We start from the raw sequence: 26088 nt of genomic DNA, 5'->3' as shown, positions 1-26088 counted from the left end.
AAGGGGGGTTTCTGCAAGGCCGTGAGGACCAAATTGAGGTCTCAGGGATCCAAGGGCCGTCGGTAAGGCGGAATGATGTAGACGCGCCCTGCATGAAGGTGTGGACCTGAGCCAGCCGGGCGATACGCCGCTGGAACAGCACTGACAGAGCCGAGACTTGTCCCTTGAAGGAATTGAGGGATAGTCCTAGCTGCAGACCGGACTGTAGAAAGGACAGAAGGGTCGGCAAGGAAAAAGGCCAAGGAGCATGGCCGGAAGAGCGACACCAGGACAGGAAAATTCTCCAGGTCCTGTGATAGATTTTGGCCGAGGAAGACTTCCGAGCCCGAGTCATAGTGGAGATGACTTCAGGAGGAATACCAGAAGCCGTCAAGATCCAGGACTCAAGAGCCACGCCGTCAATCTGAGAGCCGCAGAATTCTGGCGGAAAAACGGACCTTGTGAGAGAAGGTCTGGACGGTCCGGAAGATGCCACGGCACCTCTATGGACAGATGGAGCAGGTCTGGGTACCAAGCTCGCCTGGGCCAGTCCGGAGCAATGAGGATGACCCGACGGCCCTCCATTCTGATCTTGCGCAGAACTCTGGGCAAGAGAGCTAGAGGGGGAAACACGTAGGACAGACGAAACTGGGACCAATCTTGAACCAGAGCGTCCGCTGCAAAGGCCTGAGGATCGTGGGAGCGAGCCACGTAAACCGGAATCTTGTTGTTGTGCCGGGATGCCATTAGATCCACTTCCGGAGTGCCCCACTTGCGGCAGATTGACTGAAACACTGCCGGATGCAGGGACCACTCGCCACTGTCCACGGTTTGACGGCTGAGATAATCTGCTTCCCAGTTTTCCACGCCTGGGATGTGGACTGCGGATATGGTGGACTTGGAGTCCTCCGTCCATTGAAGGATGCGTTGAACCTCCAACATTGCCAGGCGGCTGCGTGTCCCGCCTTGGTGATTGATGTAGGCAACCGCTGTCGCGTTGTCTGACTGGACTCGGATGTGCTTGCCCGCCAACAGGTGGTGAAAGGCTAGGAGAGCTAGAAGCACAGCTCTGGTTTCCAGCACATTGATCGAGAGGGCTGACTCGGAAGGAGTCCAAGTGCCCTGCGCTCGGTGGTGGAGACATACCACTCCCCAGCCGGATAGACTGGCATCCGTGGTGAGGATCACCCAGGACGGGGCCAGGAAAGAGCGCCCCTGAGACAGAGAGAGGGGCCGAAGCCACCACTGAAGGGAGCCGCTGGTCTGTGGCGACAGAGCCACTAGCCTGTGCAAGGAGGAAGTCCGCTTGTCCCAACAGCGGAGAATGTCCAGCTGCAGAGGACGCAGATGGAACTGGGCAAAGGGAACAGCCTCCATTGACGCCACCATCTGACCCAGCACCTGCATTAGGTGCCTGATGGAATGACGGCGGGCCCTCAGCAGAGAGCGCACCGCCAGATGGAGGGACTGCTGTTTGACTAAGGGCAGCTTCACAAGTGCCGGCAGAGTCTCAAACTGCATCCCTAGGTACGTGAGCCTCTGGGTCGGAGTCAGAGTGGATTTGGGCAGATTGACAAGCCACCCGAATTGGGCTAGAGTGGCGAGAGTGAGCGAGACACTCCGCTGACAGTCTGCGCTGGATGAAGCCTTGACTAGAAGGTCGTCCAGGTAAGGAATCACTGCCAACCCCTGGAGGTGCAGAACCGCAACCACTGCTGCCATGACCTTGGTGAATACTCGAGGGGCCGTGGCTAACCCGAAGGGGAGAGCCACGAATTCGAAATGTTCCTCTCCGATTGCAAAACGTAGCCAACGCTGGTGTGAAACTGCAATTGGCACATGCAGATAGGCATCACTGATGTCGATGGATGCCAGGAAATCCCCTTGGGTCATTGAGGCAATGACTGACCGCAGAGACTCCATGCGAAAATGCCGCACTTGAACATGCTTGTTGAGAAGCTTGAGAGCCAGGATGGGCCGGAAGGAACTATCCTTTTTGGGGACTAGGAAGAGATTTGAGTAGAAACCTCTGAACCATTCCCGGGCGGGAACCGGTACAATTACTCCGTTGGCCTGCAAGGATGCCACGGCCTGAGAGAAGGGGGCGGCCTTGGAGCAGGGGGGAGTTGACAGAAAAAATCTGTTTGGCGGGCTGGAAGAGAATTCTATCCTGTAGCCGTGGGAGATGATATCCTGCACCCACTGATCGGAGACGTGTTGAAACCACACGTCGCCAAAGTGGGAGAGCCTGCCACCGACTAAGGACGTTGCTGGCGCGGCCAGATAGTCAAGAGGAGGCTGCCTTAGTGGCAGCAGCTCCTGCGGTCTTCTGTGGACGCGCCTTTGTGCGCCAGTTGGATTTTTGGTCCTTGGCTGAGTTAGTGGACGAGGGCTTAGATGATGACCAGTTGGAGGAACGAAAGGAACGAAACCTTGTCTGGTTCCTACCCTGGGCAGGTTTCCTGGTTTTAGTTTGTGGCATGGAAGTACTCTTCCCGCCAGTAGCTTCCTTAATAATTTCATCCAGTTGTTCACCGAATAGCCTGGATCCAGCAAAAGGGAGCCCAGCAAGGTACTTCTTTGAAGAAGCATCTGCCTTCCACTCTCGAAGCCACAAGATCCTGCGGATAGCGAGGGAATTAGCCGAAGCCACCGCAGTGCGGTGAGAAGCCTCCAGCATGGCAGACATGGCATAGGATGAAAAAGCTGAAGCTTGGGAAGTTAAGGCAACCATTTCGGGCATAGATTCCCTGGTGAGGGAATGCATCTCCTCTAGAGAAGCAGAGATGGCTTTGAGAGCCCACACTGCTGCAAAAGATGGGGAGAACGAGGCCCCTGCCGCCTCATATACAGATTTGGCCAGAAGGTCAACCTGGTGGTCAGTGGAATCCTTAAGAGAGGTGCCATCAGCCACTGATACAACGGTCCGGGCTGAGAGTCTAGACACCGGAGGGTCTACCTTTGGTGAATGAGCCCACTCCTTGACCACCTCAGGTGGAAAGGGAAAACGGTCATCAGAACCACGCTTTGGGAAGCGTTTGTCAGGACAGGCCCTAGGCTTGGTCACAGTGACCTGAAAACTGGAGTGGTTAAAGAACACACTCCTTGTCCTCTTAGGCAAGGTAAACTGGTGCTTTTCTGCCAGAGAGGGTTGCTCCTCTGATACTGGCGGATTGAGGTCCAGTACAGGATTAATGGACGCAATCAAATCACTAACATCTGAGTCACTTTCGGACAGATCAATGGGGCACATGGAGGTAGCCTCCGAGCCCCCAGTAAAGGCATCCTCCTCGTCCTGCGAATCAGCTCTTGAATCAGAGCCGCAGGACGAGGAAGGAGAGGGGACCCTGCGTCTCCTTTTAGGAGGACGGGGTCTGGGACCAGATGATGAATCCTCTGTGAGCTCCGCTGAGAGAGCCCTAGCAGCAGAAGCACCCTGTGAAGGGGGTTGATGCATGTTCAGCAAAGTCCGGGACAGCTGTCCCATGGAGTCGGCAAAAGACTGGGAGATTGACCTAGAGAAGGATTCTACCCAAGCCGGGGGTTCAGCCACAGGAGCCGGAGCAGCCGGAGAGACCACTGGGGGGGCAATTCCAGGCTGAGGCATTGTCAGGGCAGAGCAGGCATCACAATGTGGATATGTGCTCGGTTCAGCAGCACGAGCTTACATGCAGTGCATACTGAATATAGCTTTGGAGCCTTGCTCCTCGTGTGAGACATGCTGCTGAAGTGGGGGCTCTTGCCAGAGTGACCCTCAGAGAGTATATACGGAGACCCACAACCAGAGGTTGTGGCTTACCAGACCGCTGGAGCGGTGTTGTGTGCCCTCCAGATCTCAAAGCCCGGACCCCCAAGCACCTCAGCAGGGATGCTGCAGCCAGTGTTGATTGCAGAGAAAACGCTGATAAAATGGCGCCGGAGCGAGGAGAGGGGGCGGGGCCAACCCTGAGAGCGGGATCTGGAGGGCCAAAGAGATTTACAGGGGAGGAGACATGTACTCAGTGAGGAGTGTCCCTCCCCTGTGCAGAACGGCCGCTGGGCGGAGCCACACTGTCCCTCTGCATGAATGACATGCGAGGGCAGTGAAACCGAAAGTAGGCCTCCGGCGAAGCCGGGGCCTAAATTTGAGCGGTGCGGCCGGCGCGCAGGCACCATCGGCGCGGTTCTCAGGCGACAGCCAGAGAACCCGCCGGAAATGTCACAAAAAACACTCAGCACACTCTCCCCACATAATAAAAGTACAGGGACCCCCAGAACATAAACGTCTCCGGTACTTAGCTTGCTGAGATGCAGGGCCATGTCCCTGGGGATGAGTGCTCCGTCCAGCAGGATCCTGAAGGGCTGCGGATGGAGACCGGTCTCCTGCAAAGCATGGAGAACCGTGCTGGCTCCCACTTCAAGCCAGAGCCCGAGGGATGGTGAAGGAGCGCGGCATGTAAGGCTCCAGCCTTGGAATCAACCTTAACAACACCGCCGACACAGTGGGGTGAGAAGGGACATGCCGGGGGTCCAGACTTGGACCCGCTTTTCTTCAAAATCTTTCCAAAAATGAAAAATCAGATGAGAATGCATGTGTGGATGTATGCCTCCTAAACACAAAGCAATGAACTAGCTAGATCTGGTTATCCAGGGGGTGTATATGCTCAGAGGGAGGAGCTACACTTTTTAGTGTAGTACTTTGTGTGTCCTCCGGAGGCAGAAGCTATCCACCCAATGTCTGGGTCTCCCATAGGAACGATATAGAAAATATGTGTATTGGGGTATAGAGAAGGGAATCAGTTTCTACTGATGGTGAAAAAACTTCTATATGGGAACTGTTTAAAACAATGGATCACATCAGACTTTATTACAATGAAGGAACGGAGCATAGCTGTTGTAAGTTACTAAGTTTATTATTGTAATATACATAGACGTTTCTTCAGACATGGAGATTGCGGATTTAAAGAAAATGTAATAAATGGTAGATCACTAATATTAGGAGTTGAAAAAGGTTTCTATCCTATGTGACTTCTCTGGTGTGTAACGAGAGTTGATTTATCTGCAAAACATTCCCCCCATATTGTGCACATGATAAAGGTTTCTCCCCTGTGTGGGCTCTCTGATGGACAACTACATCTGATTTCTGACTAAAACATTTCCCACATTAGAAACATGAATATGAATTCTCCCACCATTATTTCTCTGGGGTATGGCAAGACTTGATTTCTATTTAATACATTCCCCACATTCTGAATACGAAAAAGGTTTCTCCATTGTGTGAGTTCTCTGATGGAGAAATGCATTTTTTTTTTAAAACATTCCCACATTTTGAATCTGAAAATTACTTCTGTCCTGTGTGAATTTTCTGGTGCCTAACAAGATGTGATTTACAGTATCTATAAATCATTTCCCATATTCTGAACATGAAAAAGGCCTATCCCCTGTGTGAGATCTCTGATGGACAATTAAATTTGATTTTTTATTAAAACACTTCCCACATTCTGAATATGAATATAGTTTCTCCCTTGTGTGAAGTCTCTCATGTATATCAAGTTCTGATTTGTACTTAAAATATTTCCCACACTTTGAACAAGAAAATCTTTTCTTCTTTGTGCGTGAATTTTTTTCATGAGAAGAAAAAGACATTTTGAGGGACAAAGATTTTCTATATTTTGAACTTGAAAATGGTTTCTCCACTGTGTGAGTTATCTGATGTATAAAAAGATATGATGTTCTTGCAAACCATTTCCCACATTCTGCACATGAAAAAAGTTTATCCCCTGTGTTCATTTTCTGATGGAGAAATAAATCTATTTTTTTTGTTAAAACTCTTCCCACATTGTGAACATCAAAATGGCTTCTGTCCTGTATGAATTTTCTGGTGTCTAACAAGATGTGATGTATGTACAAAACATTTCCCACAATTTGAACATGAAAAAGGCCTCTCCCCTGTATGAATTCTCTGATGGACAACTAAATTTGATTTTGTATTAAAACATTTCCCACATTCTGAACATGAATATGGCTTCTCTCCTGTGTGTGTTCTCTGATGAATAACTAAATTTGATTTTCTATTAAAACACTTCCCACATTCTGAACATGAATATGGTTTCTCCTCTGTGTGAGTTCTCTGATGGATAACTAAATTAGATTTTTTATTAAAACACATCCCACATTCTGAACATGAATATGGCTTCTCACCGGTGTGCACTATCTCATGTTTAACAAGGTCAAATTTGTAGGTAAAATATTTCCCACACTCTGAACAAGAAAAATTTTTCTTCTTTGTGTGAATTTTTTTATGAGGAGCAAAAGACATTTTGAGGGTCAAACCTTTTTTATATTCGGCACTTGAAAATTGTTTCTTTGCTTTAAGAGCAGATTCATTTTTAATGCCTCTTTGGTGACTTTGGTGACTTTTACTTTTCTTACTAGTTTCTAAGGAATCAGAAGATAGGACCTGCTTAAAAGGATCAGATGATAGATCTTTCCTGTGAAGGGATGAAGGCATATCTGGAGTAGTGGCATTCACTTCAGTTATATCTTGTGTGATATTAAGGTCATCTGATTGAAAAATTGCAGATATCAGTTTTCGCTGTAATCTCCTGGTACAGTCTCCTGTTAAGAATAAAATGTATTATTTTTTGCATAAAATATTTTAATTATGTGTATAACATTTCTAAAATATCCATAGAAATTGCAAGTTTTGTAGAAAAATGACATTAATTTACTGAGACAAAAAGAGTTGAAAATCTAACAATAGACTTTAGAGCAGGAATGTGTAAAGCATGGTGTTGGCCCTGTTCGTTCATTCTACCTCCAAAATACTAGAATAATAAGCTACAAAAAATGATATGTAGGTCAGAATGATACCAATAAAAGCTTAATTGATCAGTAAAAAAATGAAAAAAAATTCTTTCCTCAATATTCTGTATTTTTTTTCTTAAATATAAAAAAATTTCGGATCATAGTAATCCGACTGAGGTGTACAATTATGTGTCCAACAATTTTTACAGCAAAAGAACTCTGTAAAAGCAAAACCCAAAACACAATGGCAGAATTGTATTTTTTCACAATTTGATCCCACTTTTTTTTTTTTTTTTTTTTTTTTTTACAGTACATTATATGGTAAATGGAATTATGTCATTCAAAACTACAACTTGTCCCTCCATGTACTTACTGTGGATAATACTAATCTCCCACATTTCGTACAATTACCATGTGCCGAATATTGGATAAAAAGGGAATTAGTACTGTCACAGATATTAAAGAGGGACTCGTCATACAAGGAGGATTAGAGAACTCAGAGGTTTTTTTGGTTATTTGCAGTAAGACGTTCTACTCAGTCTTCACCCCGGCTTTTCGTTTTGGGGGAACATTTCCCTTTCATGGATTATTTATTGTCAAATCTATAAAGGTAGAATGACTTACCCATAAAATATTCGATGAATCGACTTTCACAAGAGATTAAAATTGTGGAAATTAGATTCTGGATAGAAATGAATTGACCAGTTGAAGTGTCGGATTCAGCCAAACTTTGGCTGATCTTGGATTTATCTATATCCTTCCTAATGTGGCTATTTCCCGTCTTTTTGTTTTACTTTTTTCTCTCACCTTCTTCTAAGAGCCATAACTTTTACTTTTCTGTCCACATAGCCATATGAGCTTTTTTGTGGGACTTGTTCTTTTGAATGACACCATTCATTTTATCATGTGATACAGGAAAAAAAAATCCAAGTACGTTGAAATTGCAAAAAAAATGTAATTCCACAATATTTTGTTTGTTTCTTTTTATTCACTATGTTCACTAAAATTGACCTTCCAATATGATTCCCCAGGTAAGTTTAATTACGTAGATACCAAGCATGAAGTTTTGGTTTTTTTAAGTGCTTGAAAAAAAAATCAGAAATTTGTAAGAAAAAAAATAAATTTAGCTTCCTGAGATTCGTAACATTTTCAGTTATTGGGATCTGGAGCTGTGTGGGGCATATTTTTTGTGCTCTAAGATGATGTTCTCACTGATAACATTTTGAGGGCAATACATTATTTTGGATCTTATTGCATTTTATTGCAATATTGAGGGAACTAAAAAAAATACATACTTTTGGTGTTTAGATTTTTTTTTTCTCCTCACGCCATTTGCCAATTGGATTAATTTACACAGACAAAACGGAAACGTTTTGAACCTTTGACTTTCAGGTTCCATATCTCACCATCCTCTACAGCTTTGAACATGAGACTACCTTAATTTTATAGATGATCACCTTGGCTATCTCATACATAAATTTGCCTTACAACTGTTTAGCATATGATATATATGATATATATAGAGATATATATGATATATATAGATATATATATATATATATGATATATATATATAACTATATTATAGATTGTAATGCAGATTCTTGTAATGTCACTGCATTGCTACTGTTTTGCTAATGGTGTTTAGAATTTTTTTTCTCTTCCTGTGTACTACCTGTTCTCACATTTCCTAATGGCTCAGTGTGTTATTAGGTTGATTGCCAAGTGAACGTCACTGATTTAAATCAAGGTGCTGCTATGAAGACAAATCCCCCAAAAAAGAGTAACAACATCATCTAGTTAATCGATAGTGGTCTCTCAGCCAAGAAAATTGCCAAACTGCATCATGTCAGTGCCATGACATTTGGAAGAATGTAAAATGAAGTTCGTCCATCCATTCAAAAGCCAAGAGGTGGACGTCCAGGCAAAATATTGCAGTCAACAAGTTGGGTCATCCCAAGGTCTACAAGTTCTGGCGTGATGGCAGTGGAAGTAGCTCATATGCTTTATAATATTATGATCACAGATGTCCAAGCAAGTACTGTATGACATACATTATACAAGTCCAGAATGGTGGCCCAAAAAAGGTGAAGAAGCCTTGAGTTCAATATTGTCTTAAGAGTCGGCTCAAGTTTGCAAAAAACAAGAAAAAATGGACAGCACAAGATTTGAAACTCATGACTTGGGGCAATGAGACAAAAGTTAATAAACTAGGCTGTGATGGGTGCAAATAGGTCTGGAAGAAACAATTGAAAAAGGGGCTAACGGATCGAGAAATTGAAGGAACTGTTGAGTTTGGTGGAGGATTTGGGTTTGTTTCACAGACAAAGGCGTTGTATACTTAACCACAATCAATAGTGATCTGAATGCTAAGCTATATATGAGTATCCTAGAAGACGAGTTACTTCATACACTCGAGTACTATGGGTATGAAAAGGATGACATAGTGTTCCAGCAGGACAACGACCCAAAGCATAAAGCAAGATTAGTGAAGAAATGGTTCAATAACAATGAAGTAGAGGTGCTGGATTGTCCCACAGTCCCCATACTTCAATCCAATTGAACACTTTGTGGGTAGAGCTGGAATAAAAAAAAAAGCTGTCTACATACCAAAGTGAGTCGATTAGTATGCACCAACATTGGGAATGTTTAGAAGAGACCTGGGATAAGATTTTGATCGAGACATGCTTGAATCTGATCAAGAACATGCCCAGAAGGATTCAGGCAGTGTTTAAATTTAAAGTGAATTTACAAAATACTAACAAAATAATACAAAATCATATTTTGATTTTAACCCTGTACTGGTACATCCTTGGCCATGGCGAGCCTGCATTATTCCCAGTACATGTCTGCTGATCTGACAGCGCAATCTAAAGCATTCCTACAGTGATCGTGAAATCCACGCTGCCATTAGTGGCCCACGACGCGAACATGGGGTGCCAATGGGTTACGATGGCAGCGTGGGGTCAGCTGATGACCCCTGTCGCTGCCATGACGTGTTTCCTGTGAATACCAGCAGAGTGCCGACACTCACAGTAACACAGCATTTCTCCTGATCGGAGCGATGCTAAAGCATTACGCTGATCAGGAGAAATGATTGGAATGAACAGGCATAAAGTCACCAAGGGGGACAAGTAAAATGAATTTAAAAAAATGTACAACCCCTCCCCCAAAAAAAAAAACAACTAAAAGTTCAAATCTCTCCCTTGAAAATCTATCAAAATATCTAATCAATTAATCTGATCAGTAAAAGGTATAGTGAGAAAAAAAATTCCAAACAACAAAATTACCATATTTTTTGGTTTATAAGACGCTCCAAATTATAAGACGCACCCCAAATTTAGAGAAGAAAAATAGGAGAAAATAATATTTAATGTTAAAATGAGGGTCCGTTCTATAATCCTAGTGTGTCTTAATCCTAATGCTCACCAGGGGGAAGTGGCGGTGGGGAAGCTGCTCAGGAAGGTCACAGGAGGCAGGGTCAGCGATGCTGTGGGCTTAGAGAGGAGAGGGTGTTGCATCTCAGGAGGGTCAGTGGACAGAGGGTAGGTGATACTGTGGCCTCGGGGGTTTTGCGGCGCGCACCATTAATCTGACAGAGTGCTGTGGGAGGGTAACAAGACGGGATGTTGCTGCGGTGGCAGGCAACTGATCTGACTGCGGACTCCTTTGAATCATCCGCGGTTGACGCAATGGACTTTAAGAAAATGGCCGCGGAGGTGGCACATGCTCAAAAAGGCCCCCATGGCCATTTTCTTGTAGTCCTTCGCATCAATCTGCAGACACACCACAAGCGCATCCATTTTCTTGAAGCTCATCGTGTCAACCGCGAGCAATTCAATAGAGCCCACAGTTAGATCAGGCGCCTGCTGTCGCCGCCACGACACTACAGTGACACCCTCAGTATCACTGACCTTGCCTCCTATGACCCCGCTCCACCACTGCCACCCCAGTAACCCAGATCCACATTGTAAAACACACCCCCATTTTACCCCTTGTTTTGGGGAAAAAAGTGTGTCTATGTCAATGCGGAAGATACAGTAAAAAAATTTTCGACGACGCAACCTTGCATTAAAATGCAGTAACGGGCAATCAAAACATCACATCTACTCAAAAATTGTATAGTTAAAAATGTCAGCTCAAAACTCTAAAAAAATAAGCCACCACTGATCCCCAGATCCCAAAAAAATGAGAACGCTATGGGTCTCAAAAATGGCAACAAAAGCACTTTTTTTTTACAAACGTCAGAATTTTTCACCACGTAAAGTAAAACTATACATGTTTGGTATCTATGAACTTGTAATCATAAATCCAGGTCAGTTGTTTAAATTAGTGAACATGGTAAATAGCGAAGAAGAAAAAAAAACAATCATGCAATTTCCCTTTTTTTTTTGCAATTTCATAGCACTTGGATTTTTTTTTTCATTTTCCAGTATAATATGGGGCAGAATGAATGGTGTTGTTCAAAAGTACAATGCCCTCACATGGCTATATTGACAGAAAAATAAAAAAGTTATGGCTCCTGGGGAAAAAAGGAGATAAAAACAGGAAATCTCCCGGGGGTGAAGCAGTTAAGGAGAAAACAGTAACAATACAGTGATATAACAAAAACTAATCATATGCCAAAAAGTTGTAATTCAAATTTATGTATGATATAGCCAAGATAATTGTCTATAAAATGAAGGTCGTCTCACGCTCAAAGCTGTAGTGCATGATGAGATATAGAGCCTGAAAGTCAAAAGTTCAAAACATTGTTACCCGTTTGCCGATCAGTGTAGTTTACATTTTGACAAATCAGAATTTTATGAACACAGCGATACCAAAGATGTGTTTATTATAGTTTTAATGAGGAAAAAATATTTAATTTTATTTAAAAAAAACCCAAAACATTATTTTTTTACTTTTTTCTCTGTATTTGTTAGTCGCCTTAGTGCAATTCAACCTGCATTCGTCTGATCGCTTGTACTATGCATAGCAATGCATAAGCAATACTATGTACAGTCATGGGCAAAAGTTTTGAGAATGCTACAAATATTAATTTTTACAAAGTCTACTGCTTAAGTTTTTCTAATGGCAATTTGCATATACTCCAGAATGTCATAAAGAGTGATCAGCTTAACAGCAATTACTTGCAAAGTCAATATTGGCTAAGAAAATGAACTTTAACCCCCAAAACACATTTCAACAGCATTGCATTCCTGCCTTAAAAGGAGCAGCTAACATTGTTTTAGTGATTGATCGCCAGCCCTGTCCTCATCAACACCCACACCTGTGTTAATGGAACAATCAGTCATGATTAAGTAAGAATGACACCACTGGACACTTTACAAGGAGGCTGGTGCTTGGTATCATTGTTTCTCTTCAGTTAACCATGGTTATCTCTAAAGAAACACGTGCAGCCATCATTGCTCTGCACAAAAATGGCCTAACAGGGAAAAGTATCGCAGCTACAAAGATTGTTGACTGAGGTGCAATCTATCGCATCATCAAGAACTTCAAGGAGAGAGCTTCCATTGTTGCCAAAAAGGCTCCAGGGCGCCCAAGAAGGACCAGCAAACGCCAGGACCGTATCTTAAAACTGTTTCAGCTGCGGGATCGGACTACCAGCAGTGCCGAGCTAGCTCAGCAATGGCAGCAGTCTGGTGTGAGTGCTTCTGCACGCACTGTGAGGCGGAGACTCTTTTGAGCAAGGCCTGGTTTCAAGAAGGGCAGCATAGAAGCCACTTATCTCCAGAAAAAACATGAGGGACCGACTGATATTCTGCAAAAGGTACAGGGAGTGGACTGCTGAGGACTGGGGTAAAGTCATTTTCTCAGATGAATCCCCTTTTCGATTGTTTGGGACATCTGGAAAACAGCTTTTTAGGAGAAGAAGAGGTGAGCGCTACCACCAGTCTTGTCTCATGCCAACTGTTAAGCATCCTGAAACGATTCATGTGTGGGGTTGCTTCTCAGCCAAGGGAATCGGCTCACTCACAGTCTTGCCTAAAAACACAGCCATGAATAAAGAATGGTACCAGAATGTCCTCCAAGAGCAACTTCTCCCAACTGTCCAAGAGCAGTTTGGCGCCCAACAATGCCTTTTCCAGCATAATGGAGCACCTTGCCATAAAGCAAAGGTGATCACTAAATGGCTCATGGAACAAAACATAGAGATTTTGGGTCCATGGCCTGGAAACTCCCCAGATCTTAATGCCATTGAGAACTTGTGGGCAATCATCAAGAGACGGGTGGACAAAGAAAAACCAACAAATTCTGGCAAAATGCAAGCATTGCTTATGCAAGAATGGACAGCTATCAGTCAGGATTTGGTCCAGAAGTTGATTGAAAGCATGCCAGGGAGAATTGCAGAGGTCCTGAAGAAGAAGGGTCAACACTGCAAATATTGACTTGCTGCATTAAATCATTCTAACTGTCAATATAACCTTTTGGTACTCATAATATGATTGCAATTATATTTCTGTATGTGATTAAAAACCAGAGTGCAACAGATCATGTGAAAATATAATTTTGGTGTCATTCTCAAAACTTTTGGCCATGACTGTATAGTGAAAATCACAATCCTCTATGAACGCCAGCACAGGCTGAAATTCACAGAAGTACCTTAATGACACAGGGGTGTTTAGCGGACTCCTGGCTGTCATGACAACCAATTGACACCCCGTGATCATGCCACAAGCACACCAATGGGTGCGTATAATGACATGCCCCCCTGCTCATTCATGTTAAATGCTACATCAGAGACTTATAGTGGCATTTAGAAAGGTAACAGCTGCAGTTGCAGCGCCATTTGACCCACGGCTGTTAGAGACAGATGGTGGCTGAACAACACAGCCATTATCCAACGGGAAAGATGCGGACTCTGTGTGTGTGAATTACTCATATGTCGGTAAGGGGTTACAAAATGGGAAATTAAAGGGGTGGTTCACCCATATTTTTTATTGTCTAGATCGATATTATATTGAGAAACAATGTTTCTCTCAAATACCTTGTGTTGTCAATAGTGCCTGTGAGAGGCGCTATTGCAGACCGCTGTTCCCCGTCCAGTGACGTACCCGTCAAATGCTGCCAAGTCACATCCGTGCAGCCGGCTACAGTCTTCCAGACTCTGAGCTGTGAGCGGTGTTTCACTGCTGTCACAGCAGATTTGCTCCCCCCTCCTCCTCCCTCCTAGCACGGCACGTCTCCTGCTCCCCCCCTCCCTCCTAGCACAGCACGGCGCATCTCCTGCTCCCCCCTCCCTCCTCCCTCCTCGCAGAACGCTGCAAGCAAGAGATGTGCTGTGAAGGAGGAGGGAGGAGGAGCAGGGGGCAGATGGGCTCAGAATGTAGCCTGCTGCACGGATGTGACGAGGCAGCATTGGACGGGTACGTCACTGGACGGGGAGCAGCGGTCTGCAATAGCGCCTCTCACAGGCACTATTGACAACACAAGGTATTTGAGAGAAACATTGTTTCTCAATATAATATCGATCTAGACAATAAAAAATATGGGTGAACCACCCCTTTAATTCTGCTCATTTTTTTCTCCATGTCAAATGAGAGAATATTTCAATTTATGGTTATTCACAGGTTGCACCGTCCCTGGCTTTTATGCAGAAGATCGGAAATATTAAATATTCTAAATGTCTCAAGTGTAACTCAGAGGTGGAAGATCTATTGGGATGGGAAATTAGGGATTTTTGGGAACCTGTTATCACATTTGTTGCTAAGAGGCTGAATATTGTTTTATCATTTCAGGATCTAATTACTTCACGGTTATTATGTGCAAAGGGAATTATTTTTAAGGACTAGATAATGTCTAATAATATATTTTTTTAACACCAGATTAGTCTGAGTTACACATCCAAATATAATAATTGCTGAAATTAGTATAAGGAAAGAGTTTGGAAATATAGGCAAGAATTATTGATTATAGAGATTTCTCTTCTTTTCTCTCTGCTCTGATTGGGTGGGTGTCGGGGATGCAATTAATTAAAAAAAGAAAGGAGAAAAATGATAATTGTATCATATTTCTTGTGTTAATGTGTCTACTGTCCATATTTGTGCATATAAATAAAAAGGACATGGACTGGGGTCTCATCATATAAGTAAACCGCATCATATGGATTATATTTTTCTTCACATGATTTTCTGAGTTGTCAGCACATTCTATGTACGCGGTCATTTGGCTTTGTAGTTTAGAGACCTGGGATGGTAACGGTCAGCATCTTCTAATAACAGAGAGTAGGGTGCGTTCTTTGGGCAGTAATCCTAAATCTCACTCCAACAGAAGGACTTCCAATGTCCCAAGTAATGGGGACAATTTTGGTTTAGTGGGAGAATGGTAACCACTTGCTTGTGGTATGGCCAGACTACGCCGCAGATAAACCACACACAGACGATGACTGAGATGAATCTGAATTTTCTTCATTTAGTGGTTATTACCTGGGTGATTATCTGTTGGAATCTCCTCTTTACACCACTCATCACTTCTCACATATGTCCCTGCAGTATTAATAAGGATCAGATCTTCACCCTGAAACAAATATTGTAAAGTCACAGACAGATGGAGAAGTCCCATGTATGATCAGCTCTAATCCTGCCATCTCCACTGTTCTCATTACACAAGTATAACATCGATAAGACTGGTGGATAAAACAAGACTGAGCAGAAGACCTTCACAGCCGTCTACACATCATAGGGGAGATTTCATGACACCTTCTCTCCATCTACCTGATGATCCTGAAGAACATTGGAGTTTTCTTGTGTACAGTCCTGTGGAAGAAGAGGACAGGGAAATCTCTCTGGTGTTGTCCTCTTACTAGATAGAGCTGGAGGAGACACATACAGGGACTGAATTAATTTCTTACGTACAGATAATTATAGACCGCATGTATTTAGTTCTTTCTATTACCTGGTGATGTGAGGAGCTGAGGAACCTCCATTATGACATCCTTGTACAGATCTTTGTGTCCTTCTAAATACTCCCACTCCTCCATGGAGAAATAGACGGTGACATCCTGACACCTTATAGGAACCTGACACATACAATGATAATGTCATCCCCCCGATCCCTTCATAGCGTTACTGTATAATGTCCCAGCATTCCCAGCAGTGTCACCTCTCCAGTCAGCAGCTCAATCATCTTGTAGGTGAGTTCTAGGATTTTCTGGTCATTGATGTTCTCACGTATCAGGGGATGAGGTGGAGTCCCCGTGATTGGGCTCAGGGGTCTTCTCCATCCCTCAGACACAGGGGCCTGACAGCGCTCACTAGAGGTCTTCTTCACTACTGTGTAATCCTGGTTATGGAGAGACACATTAATAAATCTCAATACAGACATTTCCAGAGTCCTCACATCTCCAGTTCTATCCATCTGTTATTCCTAGAGATAACAATGATGTATTGTGACGTCATCAAAATCTCTCACCTCCCCAGTAATCCGGCAGAGGATCTCTAGGGTGAGGTGTAATATCCTCTCCGCCATATTGTCCCTGTCCATATCCATTCTTGACGGGTCAATCAGGAGAATTCTCTTATATAGTAGATTTCCACTGACTGGATCCAATATTGTAGGGACCTGAATGGGAAGATGAGAAAAACGAACATCATAAAGAATCCCATGTAATAATACAATCACCGAAGCTAATGGAGGAAACATATGAGGAGATATAATGTGTAGATGTTGTATTCTTAGATCGCATACACTGGAACAGTAGTTGAATTGGTGACAGTCAGCATGTCCCATTTACTCGCTATTGTTGGTCACTGCTTCGGCATCTGATGTGTTACTATTTTTGTTATTTTACTGTACTCAGTCTTTCTTATTTACATCTACTAATAAATCCTATATATTTTAGTCTTCACACACAAAAGCAGTTTCCTCCTTGGAGTCTGCAGCTAGATATGTTTCTCATAGCTAAGAATTGACAATATGGGAGGAATCTAAACAGTGTGTTAACAAAAAAAAATCCTAAAATATACAGTTTATTAAATATACAGTACAGACCAAAAGTTTGCAAACACCTTCTCATCTCTAGAACAACTATTAAGAGGAGACTTTGTGCAGCAGGCCTTCATGGTAAAATAGCTGCTAAGAAACCACTGCTAAGGACAAGCAACAAGCAGAGGAGACTTATTTGGGCTAAAGAACACAAGGAATGGACATTAGACCAGTGGAAATCTGTGCTTTGGTCTGATGAATCCAAATTTGAGATCTTTGGATCCAAGCACCGTGTCTTTGTAGAAAAGGTGAACGGATGGACTCTACATGCCTGGTTCCCACCGTGAAGCATGGAGGAGGAGGTGTGATGGTGTGGTGGTGCTTTGCTGGTGACACTGTTGGGGATTTATTCAAAATTGAAGGCATACAAAACCAGCATGGCTACCACAGCATCTTGCAGCTGCATGCTATTCCATCCGGTTTGCGTTTAGTTGGACAATCATTTATTTTTCAACAGGACAATGACCCCAAACACACCTCCAGGCTGTGTAAGGGCTATTTGACTAAGAAGGAGAGTAATGGGATGCTACGCCAGATGACCTGACCTCCACGGTCACCAGACCTGAACCCAATCGAGATGGTTTGGGGTGAGCTGGACCGCAGAATGAAAGCAAAAGGGCCAACAAGTGGTGCTAAGCATCTCTGGGAACTCCTTCAAGACTGTTGGAAGACCATTTCCGTTGACTACCTTTTGAAGCTCATCAACAGAATGCCAAGAGTGTGCAAAGTAGTAATCAAAGCAAAAGGTGGCTACTTTGAAGAACCCAGAATATAAGACATATTTTCAGTTGTTTCACACTTTTTTAAGTATTTCATTCCACATGTGTTAATTGATAGTTTTGATGCCTTCAATTTGAATCTACAATTTTTAGAGTCATGAAAATAAAGAAAACTCTTTGAATGAGAAGGTGTGTCCAAACTTTTGGTCTGTACTGTACATTAAAAACACAATAAGTGGGTGTATCTAGTGGAGCCAAGGCACTCCCATGCCTTGGCTCTGTGTGCGAAGGCACGGGAGTGCTGGCGAACACGTTGACACAGTTAACCCCTGCAGGGCCATCTGCAAATTCACACCTTAGACACTGTACCACTGATGACAGTTAACCCTTTTGGGGCCTATCTGCTTTCATAGATTCATAATACACAGAACCATCAACAACAGTAAACTCTGTCATCAAGGCCATTCTGGCCGAAACGTCAGAGTAAAAATCTGTCGATTGTTGTTCATTTCCCTTACACGGTTTTTGGCTCTTTTCATATAGTAATAAAAAATTGCAAAAAAAATTAATTTTACATTAATCAGCAGATTAAGAGTGTGCAGGGTATTTGAATACATGCAGTTATAGACACACGGCTCTGCTACATGCACATATACACAAACGGCTCTGCTACATGCACATATACACACACAGCCACACAATACGCAGACTACATGAACATACACACACTGCACTGGTATCATGACTAAGTGTGCGTCTTGCACTTGAAACGCATTGATGGGACATTTGCTGTTATGCACTTTATATAAACAAGAAATAAGGAAACCTTGTATGTTTTGAGCTGGATCCTCAGATTATTTTTATACAGCCCTACTATACACAGACTACATGCCCATATAAACATACAGCCCTACTACATGTTCATATACACACAACCCTACTACACAAAGACTACATGCACACATACACAGACAGGGGTTACTGTGGTGCCATCTGCTGACGGAACAATATGGGTGAGTGTTAAAAAGGCATTAGATTGTAATATGTGTATATCCTGCTGACAGGCTGTTCTCTCTGCTATGATTACCTCAATACTATCTGTGCCTGCACAATACTGAATTGCAACCCTCCTTCTACTTACTGTGGTATTTCCTTTGGCACCTCAGCTATCTCTTGTCCTGCACTATGCACCTGTATGAAAAACTGACCAACATCTCAAAAAGAAAATAGCAAGTGTGAACAGCTGCCAACTGCAGTGACTGCATAATATACAAACAGAAGAATCCGGCTGCCTCTGTAAGCGTCAAGATACAGTATATGACCCGCAACACACATCCGTTTAATTTGTACGTGTGCGGTACGTATTTGCACGTACTGGAGACACGTACACACGGAGACCCATGTTATTCAATGGTAGATAGCACACACATGTAAAATCACACGGAACGTGTGACCGTGTGGTAAGTACGTGTGTGCGCTTTTCTACACGGACGACATGTCCAATTTTGGCCGGCAGCACGCAAGCATGGACTCGCTAAAGTCTATGGGTCCGTGCCTGCACATACCACACACGGAGTATGTCTGTCACGCTCCCCGGGTCCTCGGCTTCCCTCCCCGGGTCCTCTGCTCCGCTCCCCGGGTCCTCTGCTCCGCTCCCCGGGTCCTCAGCTCCGCTCCCCGGCTCACCTGCCATGCTCCCCACTCTCCAACCTCCGGTGCCCGTCCTTCCCAGGCCCCCTGGTCTCCGCTCCCGGCGCCCGACGGCTTCCCAGGTCCTGGCCGGCTCCCCTGCGTCCTCCTCTCAGCTTCCTTCCCTGGCTTCTGGCACCCGCGCAGCGCGCACGCGCATTAGGGCGCGCGCGCGGTCACTGACCCTTTCTTAAAGGGCCAGTGTCAAATTACAGGAAATGATGCACATAGGTACAGGGTATATAGGGGGTTAATGTCCAAGGGAGCGGGGCCTGTTCTTCGTGTTTTCCCAAGCTAGGAGTCAGGTCTCCCTGTGTTTTGTGAGATACTTACCTCTCTATCTTCTAGAGCCGATCCTGCATCGCCATCCGGTTCTGCGGTACCTCGAACCCCGAACGCTGTCCATCTGCCATCCTGACAGTCCGTACCATCTCGGATCCCTGCGGTGACCCGTCATCTCGCTCCAACGGTTCCGGACCCCGCCTGACACCATCACGGCTTCCGAACCTGAGCTCCGTCACCCGGACCACCATCAGTGACCTCGTGGTCCCAGGGACTTCTCCATTTTCTCCCAGTACACGGACTGTCCTGCTACCTACAGTGCTCCGGCTACCGGACTCCTTTCCCTCATCCGGGAGTTCGGCCCAGTGGATCCACCTCCAGGGTCTACCCGTCCATCTGGCCCTAACAGTAAGAACAGGCCATGGATCCCGCCGAAGCACTAGCGGCCTTGCATGAGGAACTCCAACGCCAGCGTGAAGTTCAGACCCGCATGCTGAACTTTATGACTTCCGTGGACACCCGCCTGACCACGCTACAAGCGGCAGTCACGTCTTCAACATCCCGAGCCTCCACTAGTCAAGCCACGACCCCCGCTCCCGTGGCTGCCTCTTCGGATGCTTCCAGACTGCGTTTGGCCACACCACCCCGGTACGCCGGAGATCCCAAGACCTGCAGGGGGTTTATAAACCAATGCTCCCTCCATTTCACGCAGCTGCCACATCTGTTTGCCTCCGACCAAGCCAAGGTCGCCTTCATCATGTCTCACCTAGAGGGCGAGGCACTGGCGTGGATGAACCCCTTGTGGGAGAAGGAGGAACCTATGACCAAGAACCTCCAGGAGTTCCTGCAGGCCTTTCGCAGCACCTTTGACGAACCCGGACGCGCCTCTGCGTCTGCGTCATCACTTCTCCGGTTACGTCAGGGAACACTGACGGTGGGTCAATACGCCATCCGTTTCCGCACCTTGGCTTCAGAACTCGGGTGGAATAACGAGGCCCTAACCGCCGCCTTCTGGGAAGGACTATCGGGTCGAATCAAAGATGAGCTGGCTGGACGTGATGTACCGTCCACCCTGGACGCCCTGATTACCCTAGCGACTCGAGTGGACATACGCTTTCAGGAGCGGTCCAAAGAGGTATCCCGTGAGAGACGTCCGGTACGGCATTCCTCTCCTCCACGGAAGCCCGCCGTACTCCAGTCAACGGCCTCTGGTGTCTCCGTCCATGAACCCATGCAGATCGACCGTGTGCGACAGTCTGAACAACGTCGAGCAGAGCGGCTCGCCAAGGGTCTCTGCTTTTACTGCGGAGAGGGCACACACCTGCTACGCGCCTGTCCAGAGAGGCCGGGAAACTCCAAAGCCTAGGGTTGGTAGGAGAGGCCACCCTAGGTGCTGGGACTCTCTCAGACCCAGTCACATGGACTGTGCAAGTAACTACGGGAGAGACGCGGTTTACGGCTGAGGCGTACCTCGATTCTGGGGCAGCAGGCAATTTCATCCAGCAGGCCACGGTGGACAAGTACCAGGTGCCTGTTACTCCACTCGACAAGCCCCTCGTAATTGCCTCTGTGGATGGGAGACCGCTCTCTGACACCATCTCCTGGATCACCAAGCCGCTTGAACTGCGTATCGGTGCTCTGCACACCGAGAACATCGCTCTCTACGTCCTCCCACATATGTCACATCAAATTCTGCTGGGTCTTCCCTGGTTGCGGACACACGAGCCTTCAGTCAGCTGGGGCACTGGTGATATTACTCGATGGGGGCCTTCCTGCCATGAGAGGTGTCTGAAGACCATACAACCCATCCGGCGACCTCCGGTTCCCGAGTCCCTACCGGGACTGCCCTCAGCCTATTGGTCCTTCGTGGACGTCTTTGACAAGAAGGAGTCCGAAGTACTTCCGCCACATCGTCCTTACGATTGTGCCATTGACCTGCTCCCGGGAACTACACCACCTCGAGGACGGATATATCCACTGTCTCCAGCCGAAACAAGGGCCATGTCTACGTACATCACAGAGAGCCTGGCTAAGGGAATCATCCGGAGATCCTCCTCTCCTGCTGGAGCAGGCTTCTTCTTCGTAAAGAAGAAAGAGGGCGACCTACGCCCATGTATAGACTACCAGGGATTGAACCTAATCACCGTGAAAAACAAGTACCCCCTGCCGCTCATCCCCGAATTGTTTGATCGGCTCAGAGGAGCTCGTGTGTTCACCAAGTTGGATCTTCGGGGTGCCTACAACCTGGTCCGTATCCGCTCAGGGGATGAATGGAAGACCGCGTTCAACACTCGCGATGGGCATTATGAATACTGCGTGATGCCCTTCGGCCTGTGTAACGCACCAGCTGTCTTCCAAGAATTAGTGAACGATGTGTTTCGGGACCTTCTCTACGTCTGTGTGGTGGTATATCTGGACGACATCCTTGTCTTCTCTCCGGACCTCCAGACCCACCGAGAGAACGTGCAACTGGTTCTACAACGACTGAGAGAGAATCGTCTGTACGCCAAGTACGAGAAGTGCGTCTTCGAACAGTCTTCTCTCCCCTTCCTGGGGTACCTCATCACCGATACCGGACTGCAGATGGATCCCAAGAAGGTCTCCTCCATTCTCAACTGGCCTCCTCCTTCTGGACTGAAAGCAATCCAACGCTTTCTCGGATTCGCTAACTATTACCGCCAGTTCATTCCTCACTTCTCGGCTCTGACTGCTCCTCTCTCCGCTTTGACCAAGAAGGGGGCTAATCCAAAGGACTGGTCACCTGCGGCCGACGCCGCGTTTGGCGCTCTAAAACGAGCCTTTGCCTCCTCTCCTGTACTCCACCGTCCAGAGTTAAACCGCCAGTTCACCTTGGAGGTGGATGCCTCCTCCTCGGGAGCCGGAGCAGTGCTCATGCAGAAGTCCTCCTCCGGGAAGATGGTGACGTGCGGTTTCTTCTCCAAGAGCTTCTCCGCGCCTGAACGCAATTACACCATCGGTGACCGAGAGCTATTGGCGGTCAAACTGGCTCTGGAGGAATGGCGCTATCTTCTGGAAGGAGCAGTGTACCCTGTCATTGTTTACACGGACCACAAAAACCTGGAATACCTGCGGACTGCTCAGCGACTGAACCCACGGCAAGCCAGGTGGTCCTTGTTCTTTGCCCGGTTCGACTTCCAGCTTCATTTCCGACCCGCAAACAAGAATGTACGCGCTGATGCCTTGTCTAGGTCTTTCATGCCCATGGAGCAGGAGGAAGAGACATCCCAACCCATCATCTGTCCTAGTAAGATCATTCCGGTGGCTCCTGTCACCCTGGCCCAGATACCGCCTGGGAAGACCTATGTCTCTGAGAAAGACAGGCAAAAAGTGTTACACTGGGGCCATGCCTCGAAAACAGCCGGTCATGCAGGTCAGAAGAAAACATGGAGCGCTATTGTACGTCATTACTGGTGGCCATTCCTGCGCACGGACGTCGCCTCTTTTGTCTCTGCCTGCTCCTCCTGTGCCAGGAACAAGACACCCAAACACCTGCCATACGGCCGTCTTCTGCCTCTGCCCATACCCTCAGTTCCCTGGCAGCACATAGCGATGGACTTTATTACGGACTTGCCATTGTCCTCCGGACACACAGTCATATGGGTCGTGGTGGATCGATTCTCTAAAATGGCCCATTTCGTTCCTATGGCTGGACTGCCTTCTGCTCAGGAACTCGCGGACGCCCATATACATCACATCTTCCGCTTGCATGGCTTTCCATCACACATAGTGTCCGACAGAGGAACTCAGTTCACCTCCCGCTTCTGGAGGGCTCTCTGCAAACATCTGGGAGTGACTCTAGACTTTTCATCTGCCTACCATCCTCAGTCTAATGGCCAAGTGGAGAGGGTCAATCAGATATTGACCTCTTTCTTACGTCACTACGTGAACGCCCATCATGACGATTGGTCCACGCTTCTTCCTTGGGCAGAATTCTCCCATAATCACCACGTCAGTGAGTCCTCCTTCAGTTCTCCCTTCCATGTCGTCTACGGACTTCAGCCGTCTGTCCCATTGCCTGTATCCTCGTCCTCGGACATCCCTGCTGCTGATGCAGTACTCCGTGACTTTACTACCATTTGGGACTCAGTTAAGGCGTCCCTTGCACGGGCAACCCTGCGGATGAAGAGACACGCGGACAAGAGACGCCTAGATCCTCCGTGTTTCTCTCCGGGAGATCTCGTCTGGCTTGCTTCCAAGTACATCCGACTGAAGATACCATCCTACAAGCTGGGACCTCGCTACATCGGGCCGTTTAAAGTCATCGGCAAGATCAATGAGGTTTCCTACAAACTACAGCTCCCGGCCACGATGAGAATACCCAACTCCTTCCACGTCTCTCTGCTCAAGCCGGTTGTCCTTGGTCCCTTCTCCGCTGCCGCCAGCCCGGCTCCTCCTCCTATTGCTGAGCACGACATCTATGCGGTAAGGGATGTCGTGGCCATGAAGACCGTACGTGGTCGGCAGTTCTTCCTGGTGGACTGGGAGGGGTATGGTCCTGAGGATAGGTCCTGGGAGCCCAGGGAGAACGTGGGCACTCCTCTGATCCGTGCCTTCATGTCCCGGTTGCGGGGAGGGGGGCGTGGGGGGGGGGGTACTGTCACGCTCCCCGGGTCCTCGGCTTCCCTCCCCGGGTCCTCTGCTCCGCTCCCCGGGTCCTCTGCTCCGCTCCCCGGGTCCTCAGCTCCGCTCCCCGGCTCACCTGCCATGCTCCCCGCTCTCCAACCTCCGGTGCCCGTCCTTCCCAGGCCCCCTGGTCTCCGCTCCCGGCGCCCGACGGCTTCCCAGGTCCTGGCCGGCTCCCCTGCGTCCTCCTCTCAGCTTCCTTCCCTGGCTTCTGGCACCCGCGCCGCGCGCACGCGCATTAGGGCGCGCGCGCGGTCACTGACCCTTTCTTAAAGGGCCAGTGTCAAATTACAGGAAATGATGCACATAGGTACAGGGTATATAGGGGGTTAATGTCCAAGGGAGCGGGGCCTGTTCTTCGTGTTTTCCCAAGCTAGGAGTCAGGTCTCCCTGTGTTTTGTGAGATACTTACCTCTCTATCTTCTAGAGCCGATCCTGCATCGCCATCCGGTTCTGCGGTACCTCGAACCCCGAACGCTGTCCATCTGCCATCCTGACAGTCCGTACCATCTCGGATCCCTGCGGTGACCCGTCATCTCGCTTCAACGGTTCCGGACCCCGCCTGACACCATCACGGCTTCCGAACCTGAGCTCCGTCACCCGGACCACCATCAGTGACCTCGTGGTCCCAGGGACTTCTCCATTTTCTCCCAGTGCACGGACTGTCCTGCTACCTACAGTGCTCCGGCTACCGGACTCCTTTCCCTCATCCGGGAGTTCGGCCCAGTGGATCCACCTCCAGGGTCTACCCGTCCATCTGGCCCTAACAATGTCCATGTTCAGCACGTTTCGTGTGTGTGCGTTTTTACACTAGCGATCTTATTTTTTGGGTTTTTTGTAATTAAAGTCAGTATACTTACCTTTTTTTCTGCAGTTCTCAGTCATACTTACATTGGCGCTCAGTTTTTATCTTCCTCCGGCTCATACCGCTCCCCGATCACCAGCGCGGCGAGGAACAGCTGTGCAGAGAATACGCGGCAACAATTACTTTAACACTGTATCACGCTGTTCCCTTCATTAGCTGCGTGGAGCGGACAGGAGCGGCGGTGTCTTCTGCAGCTCCGGTCACCTTCATGCAGCACAGCTGGAAGCGACGCTGGACCATCCTGGAGTACGCCGGACATGGAGGGCTTTTTCGGGCTTATTAAATTGGTGAACAAGGCAATTTGTTAGTGTTTTTTTTTTCTAATAAAGGATTGTTCGGGTGTGTGTGTTTATTTACTGTAATTTACAGATTAATCATGGAAGGTATCTCGGGGAGACGCCTGACGTGATTAATCTAGGACTTATTGGCAGCTATGGGCTTCCAATAACTCCTTATTACCCCGATTTGCCAACGCACCAGGGCAAATCGGGAAGAGCCGGGTACAGTCCCAGAACTGTCGCATATAATGTATGCGGCAATTCTGGGCGGCTGCTGACTGATATTGTTAGGCTGGGGGGCTCCCCATAACGTGGGGCTCCCCATCCTGAGAATACCAGCCTTCAGCCGTATGGCTTTATCTGGCTGGTATTAAAATTGGGGGGACCGCACGCCGTTTTTTTTAATTATTTATTTATTTTACTGCACAGTATAGACACGCCCACCGGCTGCAGTGAGACAGCTGTCACTCAGCGTGGGGGGCATGTCTGACTGCAACCAATCACAGGCGTCTGTGGGTGGGGAAAGCAAGGAATACGAGATTGATTAATGAGCGGCCGGCATATTCAAAGTAATTGTTGCCGCGTATTCTCTGCACAGCTGTTCCTCGCCGCACTGGTGATCGGGGAGCGGTAAGTATGAGAGAGGGCTGCTCACTTCAGTCACTCGTGGGATTAGCGGTCACTGGTGAATCTTTCACAGGTGACCGCTAATCAGTACGCGGCACACAGACAGAGCCGCGGTATGACAATGAAGTCGGGTGAAGTTCACCCGAGTTCATTCTCATCGCGCAACTCTGTCTGCTGTCAGCCGACATGTATCAACGACATTGTGCAACACACAAATGGATATTCCACACGGACA

At 47.0% G+C, this 26088-nt stretch overlaps 1 protein-coding gene across 1 annotated transcript in view; it reads right to left on the bottom strand.

The window, feature by feature from the left end:
• LOC142312915 (uncharacterized) overlaps positions 1-26088 on the bottom strand; it is a 145955-nt gene that overhangs the window by 41821 nt on the left and 78046 nt on the right. Inside the window, 7 exon segments of the mRNA XM_075351903.1 lie at positions 5365-5757; positions 5759-6576; positions 15192-15282; positions 15480-15577; positions 15661-15784; positions 15868-16047; positions 16177-16326. Of these exon segments, the coding sequence (XP_075208018.1) occupies positions 5365-5757; positions 5759-6576; positions 15192-15282; positions 15480-15577; positions 15661-15784; positions 15868-16047; positions 16177-16326 (1854 nt within the window).

This window comes from Anomaloglossus baeobatrachus, chromosome 5, assembly GCF_048569485.1.
Source record: "Anomaloglossus baeobatrachus isolate aAnoBae1 chromosome 5, aAnoBae1.hap1, whole genome shotgun sequence".
Classification (NCBI taxonomy): Eukaryota; Metazoa; Chordata; class Amphibia; order Anura; family Aromobatidae; genus Anomaloglossus; species Anomaloglossus baeobatrachus.
Note: the sequence above shows the minus strand (reverse complement) of the source record. Positions and strands in the feature narration are given on the sequence as shown.